This window comes from Thalassophryne amazonica, chromosome 21 (genome assembly GCF_902500255.1).
Source record: "Thalassophryne amazonica chromosome 21, fThaAma1.1, whole genome shotgun sequence".
In the NCBI taxonomy this organism is placed as follows: domain Eukaryota; kingdom Metazoa; phylum Chordata; class Actinopteri; order Batrachoidiformes; family Batrachoididae; genus Thalassophryne; species Thalassophryne amazonica.
In genome coordinates, this window is record NC_047123.1 from 29,527,801 (window position 1) to 29,547,752 (window position 19,952).

Genomic DNA, 19,952 nt, shown 5'->3' on the forward strand with positions numbered 1-19,952 from the left:
CCTCCCACAAGGAGTGCTCACAGGCGAATGACGTCACCGACAGGCATGGAAAAACTCACGCATGCGCACGAGGGTTCAAGCATGTCTGAGGTAAAAACATATGAATGAAATCCATATAGTTTTAGAAAAAAATAAAAAGGACCTATACTTTACGGACAGCCCTCGTATATATATATATAGTTGCAATGGGATACCAATTAAACAACTGCAAATTATAAAGAAGACAATGCTCATACCGCCGAGGGTATTTTAGCATTCTGTTACATTTTTTTCTTTCTTTTATTTTTGTATATAAGTTGCACCACAGCATATGATGCAGTACCTCCCAAACTTGCTAAAGGGGAAGAGGGCGTGCACGTACAGATTGCTTGTACATTCCAAACCTACTGAGTTGCTATGGTTTTCAATATTTTTCATTTAGAGTTTAATCAGGTTTGGCATTTTTGTTTTTTGTTTGACTTAATAGTGATATTAAACACTAAGATATTTAATGTTATTTTTTTCTTGGTGCTTGGTGTGGTAGCATGTGTCATGACATTCCCCTTACATATTGTTTTAAGTGCACCCTGGATTGGCTTTCATGATGTTTTGTGTGGTCCAGCTTCAAAAAGGGCTGGAGTCAGAAATTTTGAAACTATTGTTTTTCAAACTGAAAAATAAGATGTGCTTCCAGAATCCATGTTCACAAAACATGGAGAAAAGATTCATTCTAACCCAGAAGACTAAAATTTTCAGATACTTTTGAAAAGGTATGTGCAAAGCCAGACTATTTGACCTTTTATCCAGTGTTGTGTGAACATTTCAACTCAAAACGACACAAACAATTACAACCAACATTTTTGTAGTTTTATTTTCACTTTATTTCACTGTAAACTCTTCTTGATTAGATCTTCTTTGTATTAGATCTGAAAAGATGTCATCCATGTTGGATCTTCTTTCTATAGAAAGACAAAATTTCTGAATCACACTGGGCATGACCATAATTTTGGTTATAAGTTGTTTGATAGTTTCAGCAAGGACAGCTTCAGATCAGAAGTTCATGAGCTAGAAGATTAAGTCCAAAGTCTGAACCTTACATTCTTCCTGCTCTCTGGAGCTCTAGCATTTGTAGAGCTTGTTGATTCGGAGAATATCGATGTCAGACATTCCTATCCTCTGGCCAATGGGAACGTTAGGATTGGGAATCGGCGTGATGGTTTCCTTTCCGTTTCCAAAAGCAGTTCTGCAGATTTAAACAAAGATCATTTGAGAAATGATTCTCAAACAACATCTGGAATTAAAATGGTTTCAGCAGATTAGTATGATGGTTTGTCTTTCTACCTTCCGTAGTGCATTACAGAGCCGTAGTCATAAGGTGTGTAGAGGTTATTAGTGTCCATTTTTTGGAAGTTGTTCAAGTAATCTGTAGACACACACAGGTTGAAGAACATTGTTATTATTGGCTCTCTTTCTTAGACCCAAAGATGTGGTGGGCTCGAGTTTCTTACATTCGGGGATATTCTCGTAGTGGATTTGAACATAGTTGTCACGGTCACTCCGGTTCTGTTCGTGGTAGAACCCAAGGGCGTGCAGCAGTTCGTGTTGGACAATGCCGTAATATACACAGCCGCCTCTCTGCAGGGACAACAACTGCTTGCCTCCGATGCGACCCATGCTAGAGGAACACCTGAGCGTGATGAGAATGGTTTAGATTCTGTCTCATTTGTCTTAACTGCATTTGTGTGGACCTCAAATGTGTCTTTTCATTGGATATCTGTTGCTAAAAAGACACAAAGAAAAGCACTTTCCTGACAGGGATCATATAAGGCAACATTTAACCCAGTGTATGGCGAACATTGTCCCTTAAAATGGACTATGTGGTGTGACTTTACACCTTAAAATTGGGTTCTGAATAACTGAGACAAATTCAAATTAAGAACAAATCAAGAAAGCCCAAAATCAAAAGGTAAAAAAACAAAAAGTAAGTCATCTTATTTCACCAGTCCCATCCTTATGATGATGTTATGTCATATCTTGGGATCCATGGTTGCATCGTCTTAATTTTGTTAATATACGAGGGCTGTCAATAAAGTATTGGTCCTTTTCATTTTTTTCAAAAACTATATGGATTTCATTCATATGTTTTTACATCAGACATGCTTGACCCCTCGTGCGCATGCGTGAGTTTTTCCACGGCTGTCGGTGACGTCATTCGTCTGTGAGCACTCCTTGTGGGAGGAGTCGTCCAGCCCCTTGTCGGAATTCCTTTGTCTGAGAAGTTGCTGAGAGACTGGCGCTTTGTTTGATCAAACTTTTTTCTAAACCTGTGAGGCACATCGAAGTGGACACGGTTCGAAAAATTAAGCTGGTTTTCAGTGAAAATTTTAACGGCTGATGAGAGATTTTGAGGTGATACTGTCGCTTTAAGGACTTCCCACGGTGCGAGACGTCGCGCAACGCTCTCAGGCGCCGTCGTCAGCCTGTTTCAAGCTGATAACCTCCACATTTCAGGCTCTATTGATCCAGGACGTCGTGAGAGAACAGAGAAGTTTCAGAAGAAGTCGGTTTCAGCATTTTATCCGGATATTCCACTGTTAAAGGAGATTTTTTTAATGAAAGACGTGCGGACGGGTCCGTGCGTCGGGACGCAGCAGACGCGGTGCGGTCCGACTTCTTCTGAAACTTCTCTGTTCTCTCACGACGTCCTGGATCAATAGAGCCTGAAATGTGGAGGTTTTCAACTTGAAACAGGCTGACGACGGCGCCTGAGAGCGTTGCGCGACGTCTCGCACCGTGGGAAGTCCTTAAAGCGACAGTATCACCTCAAAATCTCTCATCAGCCGTTAAAATTTTCACTGAAAACCAGCTTAATTTTTCGAACCGTGTCCACTTCGATGTGTCTCACAGGTTTAGAAAACATTTTGATCAAACAAAGCACCAGTCTCTCAGCAACTTCTCAGACAAAGGAATTCCGACGAGGGGCTGGACGACTCCTCCCACAAGGAGTGCTCACAGGCGAATGACGTCACCGACAGGCGTGGAAAAACTCACGCATGCGCACGAGGGTTCAAGCATGTCTGACGTAAAAACATATGAATGAAATCCATATAGTTTTTGAAAAAAATAAAAAGGACCTATACTTTATGGACAGAACTCGTATTTTCACCAACAAATTTTAATGGATCATTTTCACAGAAACTGAAGCATTTCCAAGGTTATGACCAAAAATCAACAATATTCACCCAACTATTAGATCTCGGGAACTACTGAGGCTCGAGTACATATTTTCATCTTAAATTAATCAGACAGAAACTCTCTATTTGTGTAATTTATACATGTTTTCCTAAAAAAGTCTTTTGACTTTTAGCCCTGATGAAATACACCTCAACATATTTCAGTAGAGCTTTGAGAGCAGCTACTGATTTAACTACTCGGGGACTCCACATTTCTGTTCACTTCAACTTAACATTGTTCTTGAAAATGACTGGAAAAGATGAATTTGACCTGTTATTCCAAATATAATTGTCCCTCACTGATTCCTGGTAGATGCAATTCATCAGATTTAATTAAATTGCTCAGTGACTCCAAGTTTCTATTTACTTCCAACCAACATTCCTGCTGAAAATGAGTGGAGAAAGTGAATTTGAGTTTTATTTCCTAAATGTAATACCTTATAATTAAGTCTCAGTAGAGGCAACAAAGCAGATTTTAGCTTTCAATTATTCTGGGACCCGAATTTGTATTTACTCCAACTGAAAACGACTGGAAAAGCTCTCGTTAACCTATGATTCCAAGTATAATTGCCCCACATTTAATCTTGGTTGAGGCAACTGTTCAGATTTTATTTGATTATTCAGCGACCCAAAGTTTCTATTTACTCAAACTGAGCATCTTCCTGAAGATGAGTAGACAAGCTGAATTTGATCTGTGATTCAAAATATAATTTACCCTCATTTAATCTTGGTAGAGGCAATTGATTAAATTTTGATTATTCGGGACCCCAAGAAAACGACTGGAAAAGCTGAATTTGAGCTTTGTTTCCAAATATAGTGGCTCCTCATTGAATATCAGTGCAAGAGGGCAGATTTTACCTTTCAATCATTCAGGAACCCCAAGTTTCTACTGAAACTTTTAAGCATTTTGCTCCTTTTAAACCCACATGGATACGGGGCCAAAGCAGGATCTGGCAACAAGATCAAACACTGACTGAAAAGTTTTCATAGAAATAATCCTTGATATGCAAACATTCAGTGACTTACCCAAGATTTGGTTCAATGCTCAAATACGACTGCTGATTCCCACGTGGAACAAAGCGAACACATGTTTTCAATTCAAACATCCTCATGGCGTTTAAGATTGTTTCTCTGTCTGTACTGTCTGCAGTCGTGGATAAACAAGAAGGATCGTCTTCAGTATCATCGATTCAATGAGAGGAGATGACACGCTCATATGCAAAACAAAATAATTCATAATTGTGTTGCCTTATGTAAGTAATCAGACCCACCGTATTCAGCGTGGAGAATGAAAGGGACATCGACCATCCCTTCATCAGACTTTGGCCACAAACAGCTGGAGGAATCATCGAGGCACTTCATGGCGTTCCTGGTTCTTTGGATCAACAGGTCTCCCTCTAACAGGAAACCTGGAGCTCCTGTTCAGAGCAAGCAAACACTCGTGTGTAGGTCAGCAATTAAAAATAATTTTCCTAATCAATTAGTTCCTTGGGGGCAAGTTATGTTGTGATCTGGTGCAGCATAAATAAACTTGAATTGAACTAAACTGAATAAGTCATTGATTATTTAGCAAATAATGCAGGGAAACCATAAAACACTTGTGAGAAATATTTTATCAGAATATTTTACAAATAAATACAAATTATGTATTTGAGAAAAGTATTATGCTTCCATAATGTGAATTATATATTACAACAACAACAAAAAAATTGTGAATAATAAATAAACAGACAAACAAACTGTCCTGTGCCAAAGTTTCAGGCACATTGAACATTAAATATAAAATTAGGGGTTGAACAAATTTTTTTCCACAATAATTAGAACCGAAAATCAGCTAGGACGATAATCGGTTTACAACAAATACAGTTGTGCTCAAAAGTTTACATACCTTGGCAGAATTTTTGATTTCTTTGTGGCCATTTTTTAGAGAATATATGATAGCACAAAACTATTTTCTCAGTCTTGGTTAGTGGTTGAGTGAAGCCATTTAATGTCAAACAACTGTGTTTACTCTTATTAAATCACAATGACAACATAAAACTACCCAAATGAACCTCCTCAAAGATTTTTGCAATCATTTTGTTATTTATTGGTCACTTGAAAGTGGATTGATGTAATGTACTGGGCAGTACAACCAATTGGAAATATTTGAGTTTTTATTTGAAAATGAGGCTTGTAACTCCATAAATGAATAGCACTTTGAATGACGTGCGTGTGTGTAAAACATAAATTTAATAACAAACAAAAAATATATAAAACTGTTATTCATGAATAATTGAATTAATTTCCCTAATTTTATAACCAAGAAAAGTATGGGTTTTTCATCATAAATTGTTTCTGCATTTGAAACCAAATTTTAAGATAAATCAAGGTCGCTGAGTTTACACAAACAAAACCTTCAAAATCACACACAACATCATCATATATTAGCAATTATGTATTTATTTATTTTTTTTAAGTAGTTAAAAAGGTACCAATATGATCTGACAGGAAACTATGTAAAATCTAATGTGTTTTAAGGGTGAAGGTGAAAATGTAGTTATAGTGAAAATAAATAAGGCCAGATTTGATGAGCTGGAACCTTTTAACTTTTCTTTAACAATGACTTAAACGATTAAATTATGGTGGCCCTGTGATATGTTTTGTTTTGTGAAGTGTCGCCTTTTGTACTCCTGGACCAACCTTTTAAATTCTTGTAGGTAAAACTCAGTAATTTGCTCACCTTTGTTCATCCGTAGGATTATTGTGGAAATGTCCTCATCAGAATTCTCCATCTGGATCTTTAGAGGATGTAGCCAAACATAATTAAATTATTGTAGTGAACATGTCTGTTTTAAAAAATGACACACTGGCATAAAAGGTGTAATTTACCATTATCACCATCAGGGCAATATTAGAAATGGGAAGAAGAAAACAACTTCAGCAAATATGACAAATCAAATATTAAAACAACACCTGGTACCGAGACAGAAATGGATCAAGGCATACGCTAGAGAACTTTACCATATTCTCTGTTTGGTTTCTTCCTTTCCCAGTCTGAGCATTGCAGATGATCAGCAGCAGTGGAACAAGAGCAGCTGTTTTTTGCCAGTACATTGTTCTTCAAGGTTGACGTCTTTCAGGAAAGATGCTGCTGCAGCCCACATCGAGCAGAGTTTATATCTGGGTGGTCGAGGTGTGTCTGGGTTTACATATTATCGTTGGGGATTCAGTGGGATCAGTCTTCAACACACAGGTGATGGGAGTGTCTGGTCCACCCTGGACACACTGTTGGCTCAGAGGGATTGTCTGGTTTTTGAGGATTGCAATGACCACAGACTGCTGTCAGCTTGATTAGCATCAGATATCAAATGGTTGTTTTAACCCGCAGGGGGGTCCAAGCAAAAAGGTTTTTGGGGTTTTGACACATCAGCTTTCGGTTCTAAAGAATATCACATGTGCATTCAAGACTTGCAAAAACTAATGAGAATTATTTACAGTTTCATCTTCCAGAAGTAGAAATAAAGAGGAGCATTTTTATTTCCCAACATTTTGGAATATAGCAAACATTACGTCACCCCTGCTGGTTTCTTGCATAACTCAACATTATATACGAGGTCTGTTAGAAAAGCATCGTACCTTTTTATTTTTTTCAAAAACTATATGGATTTGATTCATATGTTTTTACGTCAGCCAAGCTTGACCCTTCGTGCGCATGCCTTTTTCCACGCCTGTCGGTTGCGTCATTCGCCTGTGGGCAGGCTTTGAGTGAGCACTGCTCCGCCCCTCTCGTCGTTGTTTCATTGCAAGGAAATGGCGGAATGATTTGGGGTTTTTTTCCATCAGAATTTTTTCAGAAACTGTTAGAGACAGGCAGCTGGAAACCATTCGAAAAATTTATCTGGCTTTCGGTGAAAATTTTACAGGCTTCACAGAGAATAAGGAGTGTTACTACAGCTTTAAGGACGGCCCACAATGGCGCACGGTGCGCCGCACTCCGAGCCGCCATCGAGAGGCAGAAACCACCACATCATTTCTAAACAGATGGCTGTGTGGAGCCGGGACCGTCGTGTGCAATTTCTCTGGTTATCACAAGAGCTGGACATCAGCCATTTTCCGGTAGACTTCACTTTTAACAAGAGATTTTGTCATGGAAAGCCGCGCGGAGGCTTCGTGCGTCACGACCGATTCGCTGATGAAGCGAGACAAAGGAACACCTCCGTTTCGGACTGCCAGAGGACAAGCCCAGCTCTCCACAATTTCTCTTATACTCACTTGACTGGTAAGCACTGAAAGCTGAGATAGGCATGTCCCAACTTGTCCTCTGACAATATAGTTTTGCCAGAGGACATATAGTTTTTGAAAAAAATAAAAAGGTACGATACTTTTCTAACAGACCTCGTGTGTATATATATATATATATATATATATATATATATATATATATATATATCATCGGCCCCAACTATCCATAATATATATTATATAGTTATTATTGGCCTAGCCGATTATTGGTGCCAATAACTGGTCAACCCATAGTTATTATAACTCCCCAGGGGTCAGAAATGGAAAGGTTATATTTCCGTTATTTGTACCTCCTGTGATATTTTCACACTAGCCACAATACTTTTTTGAATATGAATGGATTTTGTGTGTTTGGGTGGGGTTTTCCAGCGGAAACAAGAGAACGCAGCCGTCAAGAGAACTCGGCCAGGTTTAGGGTTGGGTTAGGGTTTGGGTTAGGGGTAATGGTGGGGTTAGGGTTACAGTTATGGGTAAGGGTAGGTTTATCCCTGGGCCCATTTCACACCTGGGGCAGAGTTTGCATCAGGCTGAGTTCCCCTGTATACTTTCCAGCAATACTGAATGGTCAAATACTTGCATTTTCACTAAGCGTACCTCATGGTGCGCACATGTTCCAGCATGTTTGATACATGCAAATATTGACATGGGTATCTTAACCTTTGTTTTTTAGCTAATCGGTACTAAAGCAGTAGAAATGTCATGTACACATTTGGGGCACCTCATGTTCAGTAGATGGTTCTTTGATTTTATACTTGATGGCCTAGATGTGCCAAGAAACATGGCTCAGTCTGTTATATCTAAGAATAACAGTGTGTTTCCATGGAGAAAAAAATTAGCATGTTCCATTTTGGTAATTTTTCTACATGAGTCTCTTTTCATCCCCCTGAGATTCCACCTTAGAATTATAACTTTTCTTTTACTTTATTGCTTTATTCCCTAAACATTAGACTAATCTTAAGTGTCTTGATGATCTACAGTTGAAACAATAATGAATTTTTTTTTACATACTATGACAACAAAACCAACAATCCTCAATTAAAGGTGATTTTATTTTATTTATTGTTTCAGCCACAAGATTTCACCCACCTCCACCCCACCCTACCTTACCCCTTTTCATCCATATTGAGATGAAGGAACAGCAGTTGAAACCTTCTAACAGGGTGTGTCAGCTCTCTGTATCCAAATCTAAATCCATATGTGGATTCTAGTCCAGCCATGTTCTTGGGCAAATGCCTCAAAATGTAACTTTTGACATATTTCTGGAATGCACCAGCAGTCTGCCATCTTGAAATAAATTCAACGGTGAGAGTTCCAACAGTTTCAGAGTGCATGACATGCATGTTCAGAAATCTCATGCATTATAAGTGCCAGACTGAGAATGTAATCTGGGGATAGAAAAGCTCAGAGCACAGAGGGGGTGTTGCGTCATTCACTGCACAAAATATCTGCAATAACTATTTTCTATTTTAATATGCAAAATCTGATTTTGAGCACCCATAAAGTAAAGAAATATTTCATAATATTAAACAATTTTGCACCTGTCTATGCACTGTAAATGCTAATTGTTACCTCTATCAATAGTAAAAATAATTTTTATTTGTAAATCATGTTGATTCCATTGAAACTTCTTCAAAGGAAGATTTCTATCCGCAATAACAGTAATAATATTCGGTGGTGTTTGGAACAAAAATACACAAGACTTGTGTTTACATTTGGTGTGACTTATTGAGAGGTTTTCCCATACAGTAATAATGGCTCAATTAGCGGCCAGCTGTAAAGCCTAGTATTCATTATTGAAGCTCTGCTGCTGCAGCAATGACTGGGCCATGGCCACCGGACTGTAATGGACCGCAATTATCTCAAAACTCAGGAGCAGTCGGCTTTGGCAGTATGAGCAATATAAACATACAGAGGTGCATGATTCAATGATATACGAATAACACAATAAAATATAAAGGTTTATTTCCATTGTGGTCCTTGTGAATTTATCATGTGACAAATAGAGGGGCTTCACTGAACATCTACAAATTGTACATAAGACAATAGAATCTTAATAATTAATGTAAATAACATATACATACATACATACATATATATATATGTACTCAACAAAAATATAAACGCAACACTTTTGGTTTTGCTCCCATTTTGTATGAGATGAACTCAAAGATCTAAAACCTTTTCCACATACACAATATCACCATTTCCCTCAAATATTGTTCACAAACCAGTCGAAATCTGTGATAGTGAGCACTTCTCCTTTGCTGTGATAATCCATCCCACCTCACAGGTGTGCCATATCAAGATACTGATTAGACACCATGATTAGTGCACAGGTGTGCCTTAGACTGTCCACAATAAAAGGCCACTCTGAAAGGTGCAGTTTTGTTTTACTGGGGGGGGATACCAGTCAGTATCTGGTGGGACCACCATTTGCCTCATGCAGTGCAACACATCTCCTTTGCATCATCCGTGAAGAGAACACCTCTCCAATGTGCCAAACGCCAGCGAATGTGAGCATTTGCCCACTCAAGTCGGTTATGACGATGAACTGGAGTCAGGTCGAGACCCCAATGAGGACGACGAGCATGCAGATGAGCTTCCCTGAGACGGTTTCTGACAGTTTGTGCAGAAATTCTTTGGTTATGCAAACCGATTGTTCCAGCAGCTGTCCGAGTGGCTGGTCTCAGACGATCTTGGAGGTGAACATGCTGGATGTGGAGGTCCTGGGCTGGTGTGGTTACACGTGGTCTGCGGTTGTGAGGCTGGTTGGATGTACTGCCAAATTCTCTGAAACGCCTTTGGAGACGGCTTATGGTAGAGAAATGAACATTCAATACATGAGCAACAGCTCTGGGAGACATTCCTGCTGTCAGCATGCCAATTGCACGCTCCCTCAAATCTTGCGACATCTGTGGCATTGTGCTGTGTGATAAAACTGCACCTTTCAGAGTGGCCTTTTATTGTGGGCAGTCTAAGGCACACCTGTGCACTAATCATGGTGTCTAATCAGCATCTTGGTATGGCACACCTGTGAGGTGGGATGGATTATCTCAGCAAAGGAGAAGTGCTCACTATCACAGATTTAGACTGGTTTGTGAACAATATTTGAGGGAAATGGTGATATTGTGTATGTGGAAAAAGTTTTAGATCTTTGAGTTCATCTCATACAAAATGGGAGCAAAACCAAAAGTGTTGCATTTATATTTTTGTTGAGTGTATATATATATATATATATATATATATATATATATATATATATATATATATATATATATATATATATATATATATATATATAGTTGCAGCGGGATACCAATTAAACAACTGTAAATTCTAAAGAAGACAATGCTCATACCGCCGAGAGTATTTTAGCATTGTTACATTTTTTTTGTTTTATTTTTGTATATAAGTTGCATCACAGTATATGATGCAGGACCTCCCAAACTTGCTAAAGGGGAAGAGGGCGTGCACGTACAGATTGCTTGTACATTCCAAACCTACTGAGTTGCTATGGTTTTCAATATTTTTCATTTAGAGTTTAATCAGGTTTGGCATTTTTGTTTTTTGTTTGACTTAATAGTGATATTAAACACTAAGATATTTAATGTTATTTTTTTCTTGGTGCTTGGTGTGGTAGCATGTGTCATGACATTCCCCTTACATATTGTTTTAAGTGCACCCTGGATTGGCTTTCATGATGTTTTGTGTGGTCCAGCTTCAAAAAGGGCTGGAGTCAGAAATTTTGAAACTATTGTTTTTCAAACTGAAAAATAAGATGTGCTTCCAGAATCCATGTTCACGAAACATGGAGAAAAGATTCATTCTAACCCAGAAGACTAAAATTTTCAGATACTTTTGAAAAGGTATGTGCAAAGCCAGACTATTTGACCTTTTATCCAGTGTTGTGTGAACATTTCAACTCAAAACGACACAAACAATTACAACCAACATTTTTGTAGTTTTATTTTCACTTTATTTCACTGTAAACTCTTCTTGATTAGATCTTCTTTGTATTAGATCTGAAGAGATGTCATCCATGTTGGATCTTCTTTCTATAGAAAGACAAAATTTCTGAATCACACTGGGCATGACCATAATTTTGGTTATAAGTTGTTTGATAGTTTCAGCAAGGACAGCTTCAGATCACAAGTTCATGAGCTAGAAGACTAAGTCCAAAGTCAGAACCTTACATTCTTCCTGCTCTCTGGAGCTCTAGCATTTGTAGAGCTTGTTGATTCGGAGAATATCGATGTCAGACATTCCTATCCTCTGGCCAATGGGAACGTTAGGATTGGGAATCGGCGTGATGGTTTCCTTTCCGTTTCCAAAAGCAGTTCTGCAGATTTAAACAAAGATCATTTGAGAAATGATTCTCAAACAACATCTGGAATTAAAATGGTTTCAGCAGATTAGTATGATGGTTTGTCTTTCTACCTTCCGTAGTGCATTACAGAGCCGTAGTCATAAGGTGTGTAGAGGTTATTAGTGTCCATTTTTTGGAAGTTGTTCAAGTAATCTGTAGACACACACAGGTTGAAGAACATTGTTATTATTGGCTCTCTTTCTTAGACCCAAAGATGTGGTGGGCTCGAGTTTCTTACATTCGGGGATATTCTCGTAGTGGATTTGAACATAGTTGTCACGGTCACTCCGGTTCTGTTCGTGGTAGAACCCAAGTGCGTGCAGCAGTTCGTGTTGGACAATGCCGTAATATACACAGCCGCCTCTCTGCAGGGACAACAACTGCTTGCCTCCGATGCGACCCATGCTAGAGGAACACCTGAGCGTGATGAGAATGGTTTAGATTCTGTCTCATTTGTCTTAACTGCATTTGTGTGGACCTCAAATGTGTCTTTTCATTGGATATCTGTTGCTAAAAAGACACAAAGAAAAGCACTTTCCTGACAGGGATCATATAAGGCAACGTTTAACCCAGTGTATGGCGAACATTGTCCCTTAAAATGGACTATGTGGTGTGACTTTACACCTTAAAATTGGGTTCTGAATAACTGAGACAAATTCAAATTAAGAACAAATCAAGAAAGCCCAAAATCCAAAGGTAAAAAAACAAAAAGTAAGTCATCTTATTTCACCAGTCCCATCCTTATGTTGATGTTATGTCATATCTTGGGATCCATGGTTGCATCGTCTTAATTTTGTTAATATATTTTCACCAACAAATTTTAATGGATCATTTTCACAGAAACTGAAGCATTTCCAAGGTTATGACCAAAAATCAACAATATTCACCCAACTATTAGATCTCGGGAACTACTGAGGCTCGAGTACATATTTCATCTTAAATTAATCAGACAGAAACTCTCTATTTGTGTAATTTATACATGTTTTCCTAAAAAAGTCTTTTGACTTTTAGCCCTGATGAAATACACCTCAACATATTTCAGTAGAGCTTTGAGAGCAGCTACTGATTTAACTACTCAGGGACTCCACATTTCTGTTCACTTCAACTTAACATTGTTCTTGAAAATGACTGGAAAAGATGAATTTGACCTGTTATTCCAAATATAATTGTCCCTCACTGATTCCTGGTAGATGCAATTCATCAGATTTAATTAAATTGCTCAGTGACTCCAAGTTTCTATTTACTTCCAACCAACATTCCTGCTGAAAATGAGTGGAGAAAGTGAATTTGAGTTTTATTTCCTAAATGTAATACCTTATAATTAAGTCTCAGTAGAGGCAACAAAGCAGATTTTAGCTTTCAATTATTCTGGGACCCGAATTTGTATTTACTCCAACTGAAAACGACTGGAAAAGCTCTCGTTAACCTATGATTCCAAGTATAATTGCCCCACATTTAATCTTGGTTGAGGCAACTGTTCAGATTTTATTTGATTATTCAGCGACCCAAAGTTTCTATTTACTCAAACTGAGCATCTTCCTGAAGATGAGTAGACAAGCTGAATTTGATCTGTGATTCAAAATATAATTTACCCTCATTTAATCTTGGTAGAGGCAATTGATTAAATTTTGATTATTCGGGACCCCAAGAAAACGACTGGAAAAGCTGAATTTGAGCTTTGTTTCCAAATATAGTGGCTCCTCATTGAATATCAGTGCAAGAGGGCAGATTTTAGCTTTCAATCATTCAGGAACCCCAAGTTTCTACTGAAACTTTTAAGCATTTTGCTCCTTTTAAACCCACATGGATACGGGGCCAAAGCAGGATCTGGCAACAAGATCAAACACTGAAAAGTTTTCATAGAAATAATCCTTGATATGCAAACATTCAGTGACTTACCCAAGATTTGGTTCAATGCTCAAATACGACTGCTGATTCCCACGTGGAACAAAGCGAACACATGTTTTTAATTCAAACATCCTCATGGCGTTTAAGATTGTTTCTCTGTCTGTACTGTCTGCAGTCGTGGATAAACAAGAAGGATCGTCTTCAGTATCATCGATTCAATGAGAGGAGATGACACGCTCATATGCAAAACAAAATAATTCATAATTGTGTTGCCTTATGTAAGTAATCAGACCCACCGTATTCAGCGTGGAGAATGAAAGGGACATCGACCATCCCTTCATCAGACTTTGGCCACAAACAGCTGGAGGAATCATCGAGGCACTTCATGGCGTTCCTGGTTCTTTGGATCAACAGGTCTCCCTCTAACAGGAAACCTGGAGCTCCTGTTCAGAGCAAGCAAACACTCGTGTGTAGGTCAGCAATTAAAAATAATTTTCCTAATCAATTAGTTCCTTGGGGGCAAGTTATGTTGTGATCTGGTGCAGCATAAATAAACTTGAATTGAACTAAACTGAATAAGTCATTGATTATTTAGCAAATAATGCAGGGAAACCATAAAACACTTGTGAGAAATATTTTATCAGAATATTTTACAAATAAATACAAATTATGTATTTGAGAAAAGTATTATGCTTCCATAATGTGAATTATATATTACAACAACAACAGAAAATTGTGAATAATAAATAAACAGACAAACAAACTGTCCTGTGCCAAAGTTTCATTGAACATTAAATATAAAATTAGGGGTTGAACAAATTTTTTTCCACAATAATTAGAACCGAAAATCAGCTAGGACGATAATCGGTTTACAACAAATACAGTTGTGCTCAAAAGTTTACATACCTTGGCAAAATTTTTGATTTCTTTGTGGCCATTTTTTAGAGAATATATGATAGCACAAAACTATTTTCTCAGTCTTGGTTAGTGGTTGAGTGAAGCCATTTAATGTCAAACAACTGTGTTTACTCTTATTAAATCACAATGACAACATAAAACTACCCAAATGAACCTCCTCAAAGATTTTTGCAATCATTTTGTTATTTATTGGTCACTTGAAAGTGGATTGATGTAATGTACTGGGCAGTACAACCAATTGGAAATATTTGAGTTTTTATTTGAAAATGAGGCTTGTAACTCCATAAATGAATAGCACTTTGAATGACGTGCGTGTGTGTAAAACATAAATTTAACAACAAACAAAAAATATATAAAATTGTTATTCATGAATAATTGAATTAATTTCCCTAATTTTATAACCAAGAAAAGTATGCGTTTTTCATCATAAATTGTTTCTGCATTTGAAACCAAATTTTAAGATAAATCAAGGTCGCTGAGTTTACACAAACAAAACCTTCAAAATCACACACAACATCATCATATATTAGCAATTATTTATTTATTTATTTTTTTAAGTAGTTAAAAAGGTACCAATATGAGCTGACAGGAAACTATGTAAAATCTAATGTGTTTTAAGGGTGAAGGTGAAAATGTAGTTATAGTGAAAATAAATAAGGCCAGATTTGATGAGCTGGAACCTTTTAACTTTTCTTTAACAATGACTTAAACGATTAAATTATGGTGGCCCTGTGATATGTTTTGTTTTGTGAAGTGTCGCCTTTTGTACTCCTGGACCAACCTTTTAAATTCTTGTAGGTAAAACTCAGTAATTTGCTCACCTTTGTTCATCCGTAGGATTATTGTGGAAATGTCCTCATCAGAATTCTCCATCTGGATCTTTAGAGGATGTAGCCAAACATAATTAAATTATTGTAGTGAACATGTCTGTTTTAAAAAATGACACACTGGCATAAAAGGTGTAATTTACCATTATCACCATCAGGGCAATATTAGAAATGGGAAGAAGAAAACAACTTCAGCAAATATGACAAATCAAATATTAAAACAACACCTGGTACCGAGACAGAAATGGATCAAGGCATACGCTAGAGAACTTTACCATATTCTCTGTTTGGTTTCTTCCTTTCCCAGTCTGAGCATTGCAGATGATCAGCAGCAGTGGAACAAGAGCAGCTGTTTTTTGCCAGTACATTGTTCTTCAAGGTTGACGTCTTTCAGGAAAGATGCTGCTGCAGCCCACATCAAGCAGAGTTTATATCTGGGAGGTCGAGGTGTGTCTGGGTTTACATATTATCGTTGGGGATTCAGTGGGATCAGTCTTCGACACACAGGTGATGGGAGTGTCTGGTCCACCCTGGACACACTGTTGGCTCAGAGGGATTATCTGGTTTTTGAGGATTGCAATGACCACAGACTGCTGTCAGCTTGATTAGCATCAGATATCAAATGGTTGTTTTAACCCGCAGGGGGGTCCAAGCAAAAAGGTTTTTTGGGTTTTGACACATCAGCATTCTGTTCCAATGAATATCACATGTGCATTCTTGCAAAAACTAATGAGAATTATTTGCAGTTTCATCTTCCAGAAGTAGAAATAAAGAGGAGCATTTTTATTTCCCAACATTTTGGAATATAGCAAACATTACGTCACCCCTGCTGGTTTCTAGCATAACTCAACATTATATATATATATATATATATATATATATATATATATATGTGTGTGTGTGTGTGTGTGTGTGTGTGTGTGTGTGTGTGTGTGTGTGTGTGTGTGTGTGTGTGTGTGTCAAAGTAGAGTCTACGATTTGGTAGAATTGGTAGAATTGGAGTAGAATCTCAGATCGGAAACTGTACTAGTAGAGTCTCTGTTCGAAGAATCTAGTGGCAGAATCGGAGACTCTACTAGAAGAGATTCCGATTCTACCAAGCCATTCATTATCATGACAAGATGATATCTAGACATAGATTGACAGCAATACCTTACTGTCAAAATTAGAAAAATATCTGTCATATCAACTTCACATTAGAGCCACACCATGCTGAAGTGATCACAGTAAGAAAGTAAGAACTTGTAATCAACGGAAACTCTACTAGTAGATTCTCCGATCGCAGTCTCTACTGGTAGAATCTCCAGTTCTACCAAATTGCAGACTCTACTTTGATATATATATGTATCTCATCGGCCCCACATATACAGGGGGTGTTGCTTCATTCACTACATGAAATATTTGCATTAACTATTTTCTATGTTAATATGTAAAATCTGATTTTGAGCACCCATAACGTAAAGAAATATTTTATAGTATTAAACAATTTTGCACCCATATGCGCATTGTAAATGCTAATCGTTACCTCTATCAATAGTAAAAATAATTTTTATTTGTAAATCATGTTGATTCCATTGAAACTTCTTCAAAGGAAGATTTCTATCTGCAATAACAGTAATAATATTTGGTGGTGTTTGTAACAAAAATTGAGAGGTTTTCCCATACAGTAATAACGGCTCAATTAGCAGCTGGCTGTAAAGCCTAGTGTTCATTATTGAAGCTCTGCTGCTGCAGCGATGACCGGGCCATGGCCACCGGACTGTAATGGACCGCAATTATCTCAGAACTCAGGAGCAGTCGGCTTCGGCTGAATGAGCATTCCGATTTATTTGTTGCATCAGCCAGTAAATCACCGGGGCTCCAATGGAATGTTAAAGCGTAAGAGAGATGCAGCGCGGGTTCACGACACCATAAACAGTTTTAAGATCTGATTCCCTATGTCAAGGCCAGCAGCGTTAAACAGAGATTCCATCACAGCAGCTTTAATGTGATGCAGTCATCTGCTGTACATCACAATAATGTGGCATTTATTATAGCAGAACAAAAACTATGCTCTGTGTAAGAGTCTTAAAAACTGCAGGTACCATATGTGGGAATTACCTTGGAGACTTTGTTTATTTGCTAATTTTATGTGATTTCATCATGCATTTTTATTTCTTTCTCTTTTTTTGTGCACGCTCCTGTGTATCGGTGCCTATCCATATTGGGCAAGTGGCGTCAGTGCACAGGTAATTCAATTTGTGTGTAAGAGTCAAGAGCACAGCGTGAGTAATGCTCATTGATGTACGACCTGTCCGCTCAGCTGGGCTTTCATCCTAATGCCTCTCCATCTCAGAAGGACAGAGATTTTTACTCTGCTCACACAGATGATGCCCACAATTTAAGTTCGATTTTTCTCTAAACATTTGTATGCTCTCAGGCAAACATGATGTTTTTGTTTTTTTGTTTTTTATTAAATTGAAATCATTAACTAGGGAACTTCAAATGCACTGAGGAGCACAAACCTCAGCTAGAGCACCACGCCCTAGTTTCCAATTCCATAATTTTTTACTTTGGAACAAACCTTTCAAGGTCAAAGTCCTGTTAGAGGTTAGAAGTGGCTTTTCCTAAGCTAAACTATAAAACAAAATATAGATCAAAAGGGCTTTTCAATCGCCGCTAAATCCGCAATATGGATCAGATCTGGATCAAACTTAATCTACTTGTTCAGAGTGACAGTTTGCACCTCATTGTCACAAATGAGAGTGATTGAGGCTCTTTTGATTGAGATATAATGCAAAATGTACACCAAATGGGCTTTTCAATATAAAATTCAAATGTCCAGAAAATCCACAATCCAGATCAGATCCGGATCCAACGTTGTCAGGTGATAGTGAGTGTCAGTCTGCACCTCACTTTCAAATATGAGCATGATTGGGGCACGTTTGATTAAGATATAATGTAAAATATATATTAAATGGGGTTTTCAATGTTAAATGGCCACAAAATCTTTAATCTGGATCAGATCCGGATCAAACTTTGTCAGTCAATAAAGAATACCATCCTACATTACAGCACTCAAATATGATTTTTTGAAAATTTGTCCAGTGTTAAAGATAGGGATTTTTCCAAGGTTTTTCCTGATGTTGACCTTTGACCTTGCAAATTGAATCAGTTCTTGCCTATCAGGACATGAATCTTGAGTAAAAATTTTATAACAATATATGAAAAATTGTGGGCTCCAGGCAGGTCACAAACAAACAAATAAACAAACTAACTAACTAACAGGGACAAAAATATAACCTCCTCCAACTTCATTGATGGAGGTAACTAAGGCCAAAAGTCCACTCTTCTATGATTTATAAGATGCTTTAGATATCCCTTTTGCTACTGCCCATTCCCAGATCTAGCCCAGATATACTTTGTTTTAAGGTTAGATGTGGCATGAACTCATATGTCATCATGGTTCTTTATGACCTTCAGTCATTTACTTTTTAGTCTGATGTTATTGCATTTTCGTTTACTTCTTGTCTTCATTTCACATTGTTGCGTGGATTGAATGACATCATCATCACGTGATTGACATCACCTGTTCAGCTTAAGTCCCAATAAAGATTCTGGTGAGTTGAAATATGCTGGTCTTGTTTGTAAAACAATTTTATTTCTGACATTGGAGTAGAGAGTCATAAAAATACTTATTTAATTTTAATCTACTTCTTGGCATCATTCCTTGAAGAGTACTTGTTTTTCCCTTTAATTTAATTTTGCAGTTATTTATTTTTAACTTACTACTTTGCTTTTTCTTTGAAGACCACCTGATCCCCCCCCCCCCCTTTCTTTTTTTTGCATTTATTTATTTTAATCTATTTTCTGGCCTCATCCTTGAAAAGCACCTGATTTGTTTTCTTTTATTTAATTTTTTTAATTAATTTATTTTTAATCTACTTTCTGGCCTCATCCTTGAAGTGTACCTAATTTGTTTTCTTTTAATTTAATTTTGAATTTATTTTTATTTTTTTGATCTATTTCCTAGCCTCTTCCTTGAAGAGCACCCGATTCCCCCCGCATCAACTTTTTATTACATTCTTTGCATTTATTTATTTTTCATCTAGTTCCTGGCCTCATCTTTGAAGAGTACCTGATTTTCCGCCCATTCATTTAATTTTGCATTTGCATTTTGCATCTATTTATTTTAGTTTTTCTTCACTTTGTCAGACTTTTAATGAGTCACCAGTTGACATCCACCAGCATTAATACCTCTTTAAAAAGCAATTTGAGAAATTAATGGACTTGCTTTGAAAAGCTTCTGAATAAATAAGTGGCATATTTCAGGGGTAATTAGGACCTCTTTGGCCACATTTAAGGGCCTACCTTAAGAACCAGTGCCTTCTTACATTTAAGAGAAGGAACTAAATTACTTATATATTAAAAGTATTAAGAGAAGGCTTCAGGAACAAAACTCTTGATCTCAGGTCTGAGCCATCTCAAAGGATTTATGGTACCATGAGCAGCGGTACA

At 37.5% G+C, this 19,952-nt stretch overlaps 3 protein-coding genes across 8 annotated transcripts in view; 1 reads left to right on the plus strand and 2 right to left on the minus strand.

Moving 5' to 3' along the window:
• The window catches only part of LOC117503615 (MAM domain-containing glycosylphosphatidylinositol anchor protein 2-like), a 325,073-nt gene that overhangs the window by 95,678 nt on the left and 209,443 nt on the right, over positions 1 to 19,952 (plus strand). The window lies entirely within an intron of this gene.
• Positions 1,099 to 6,308, minus strand: LOC117503618 (low choriolytic enzyme-like). The gene is made up of 7 exons (XM_034162882.1): positions 6,216 to 6,308; positions 5,935 to 5,986; positions 4,484 to 4,630; positions 4,239 to 4,356; positions 1,488 to 1,666; positions 1,321 to 1,402; positions 1,099 to 1,222 (listed from the first exon to the last, which is right to left on the minus strand). Exons 1-7 carry the CDS (start codon positions 6,306 to 6,308, stop codon positions 1,099 to 1,101), a joined length of 795 nt encoding a protein of 264 aa, XP_034018773.1.
• LOC117503617 (low choriolytic enzyme-like) lies at positions 11,707 to 15,823 on the minus strand. Its single transcript, XM_034162880.1, has 7 exons — positions 15,731 to 15,823; positions 15,450 to 15,501; positions 14,007 to 14,153; positions 13,762 to 13,879; positions 12,101 to 12,279; positions 11,934 to 12,015; positions 11,707 to 11,835 (listed from the first exon to the last, which is right to left on the minus strand). Exons 1-7 carry the CDS (start codon positions 15,821 to 15,823, stop codon positions 11,712 to 11,714), a joined length of 795 nt encoding a protein of 264 aa, XP_034018771.1. The 3' UTR covers positions 11,707 to 11,711.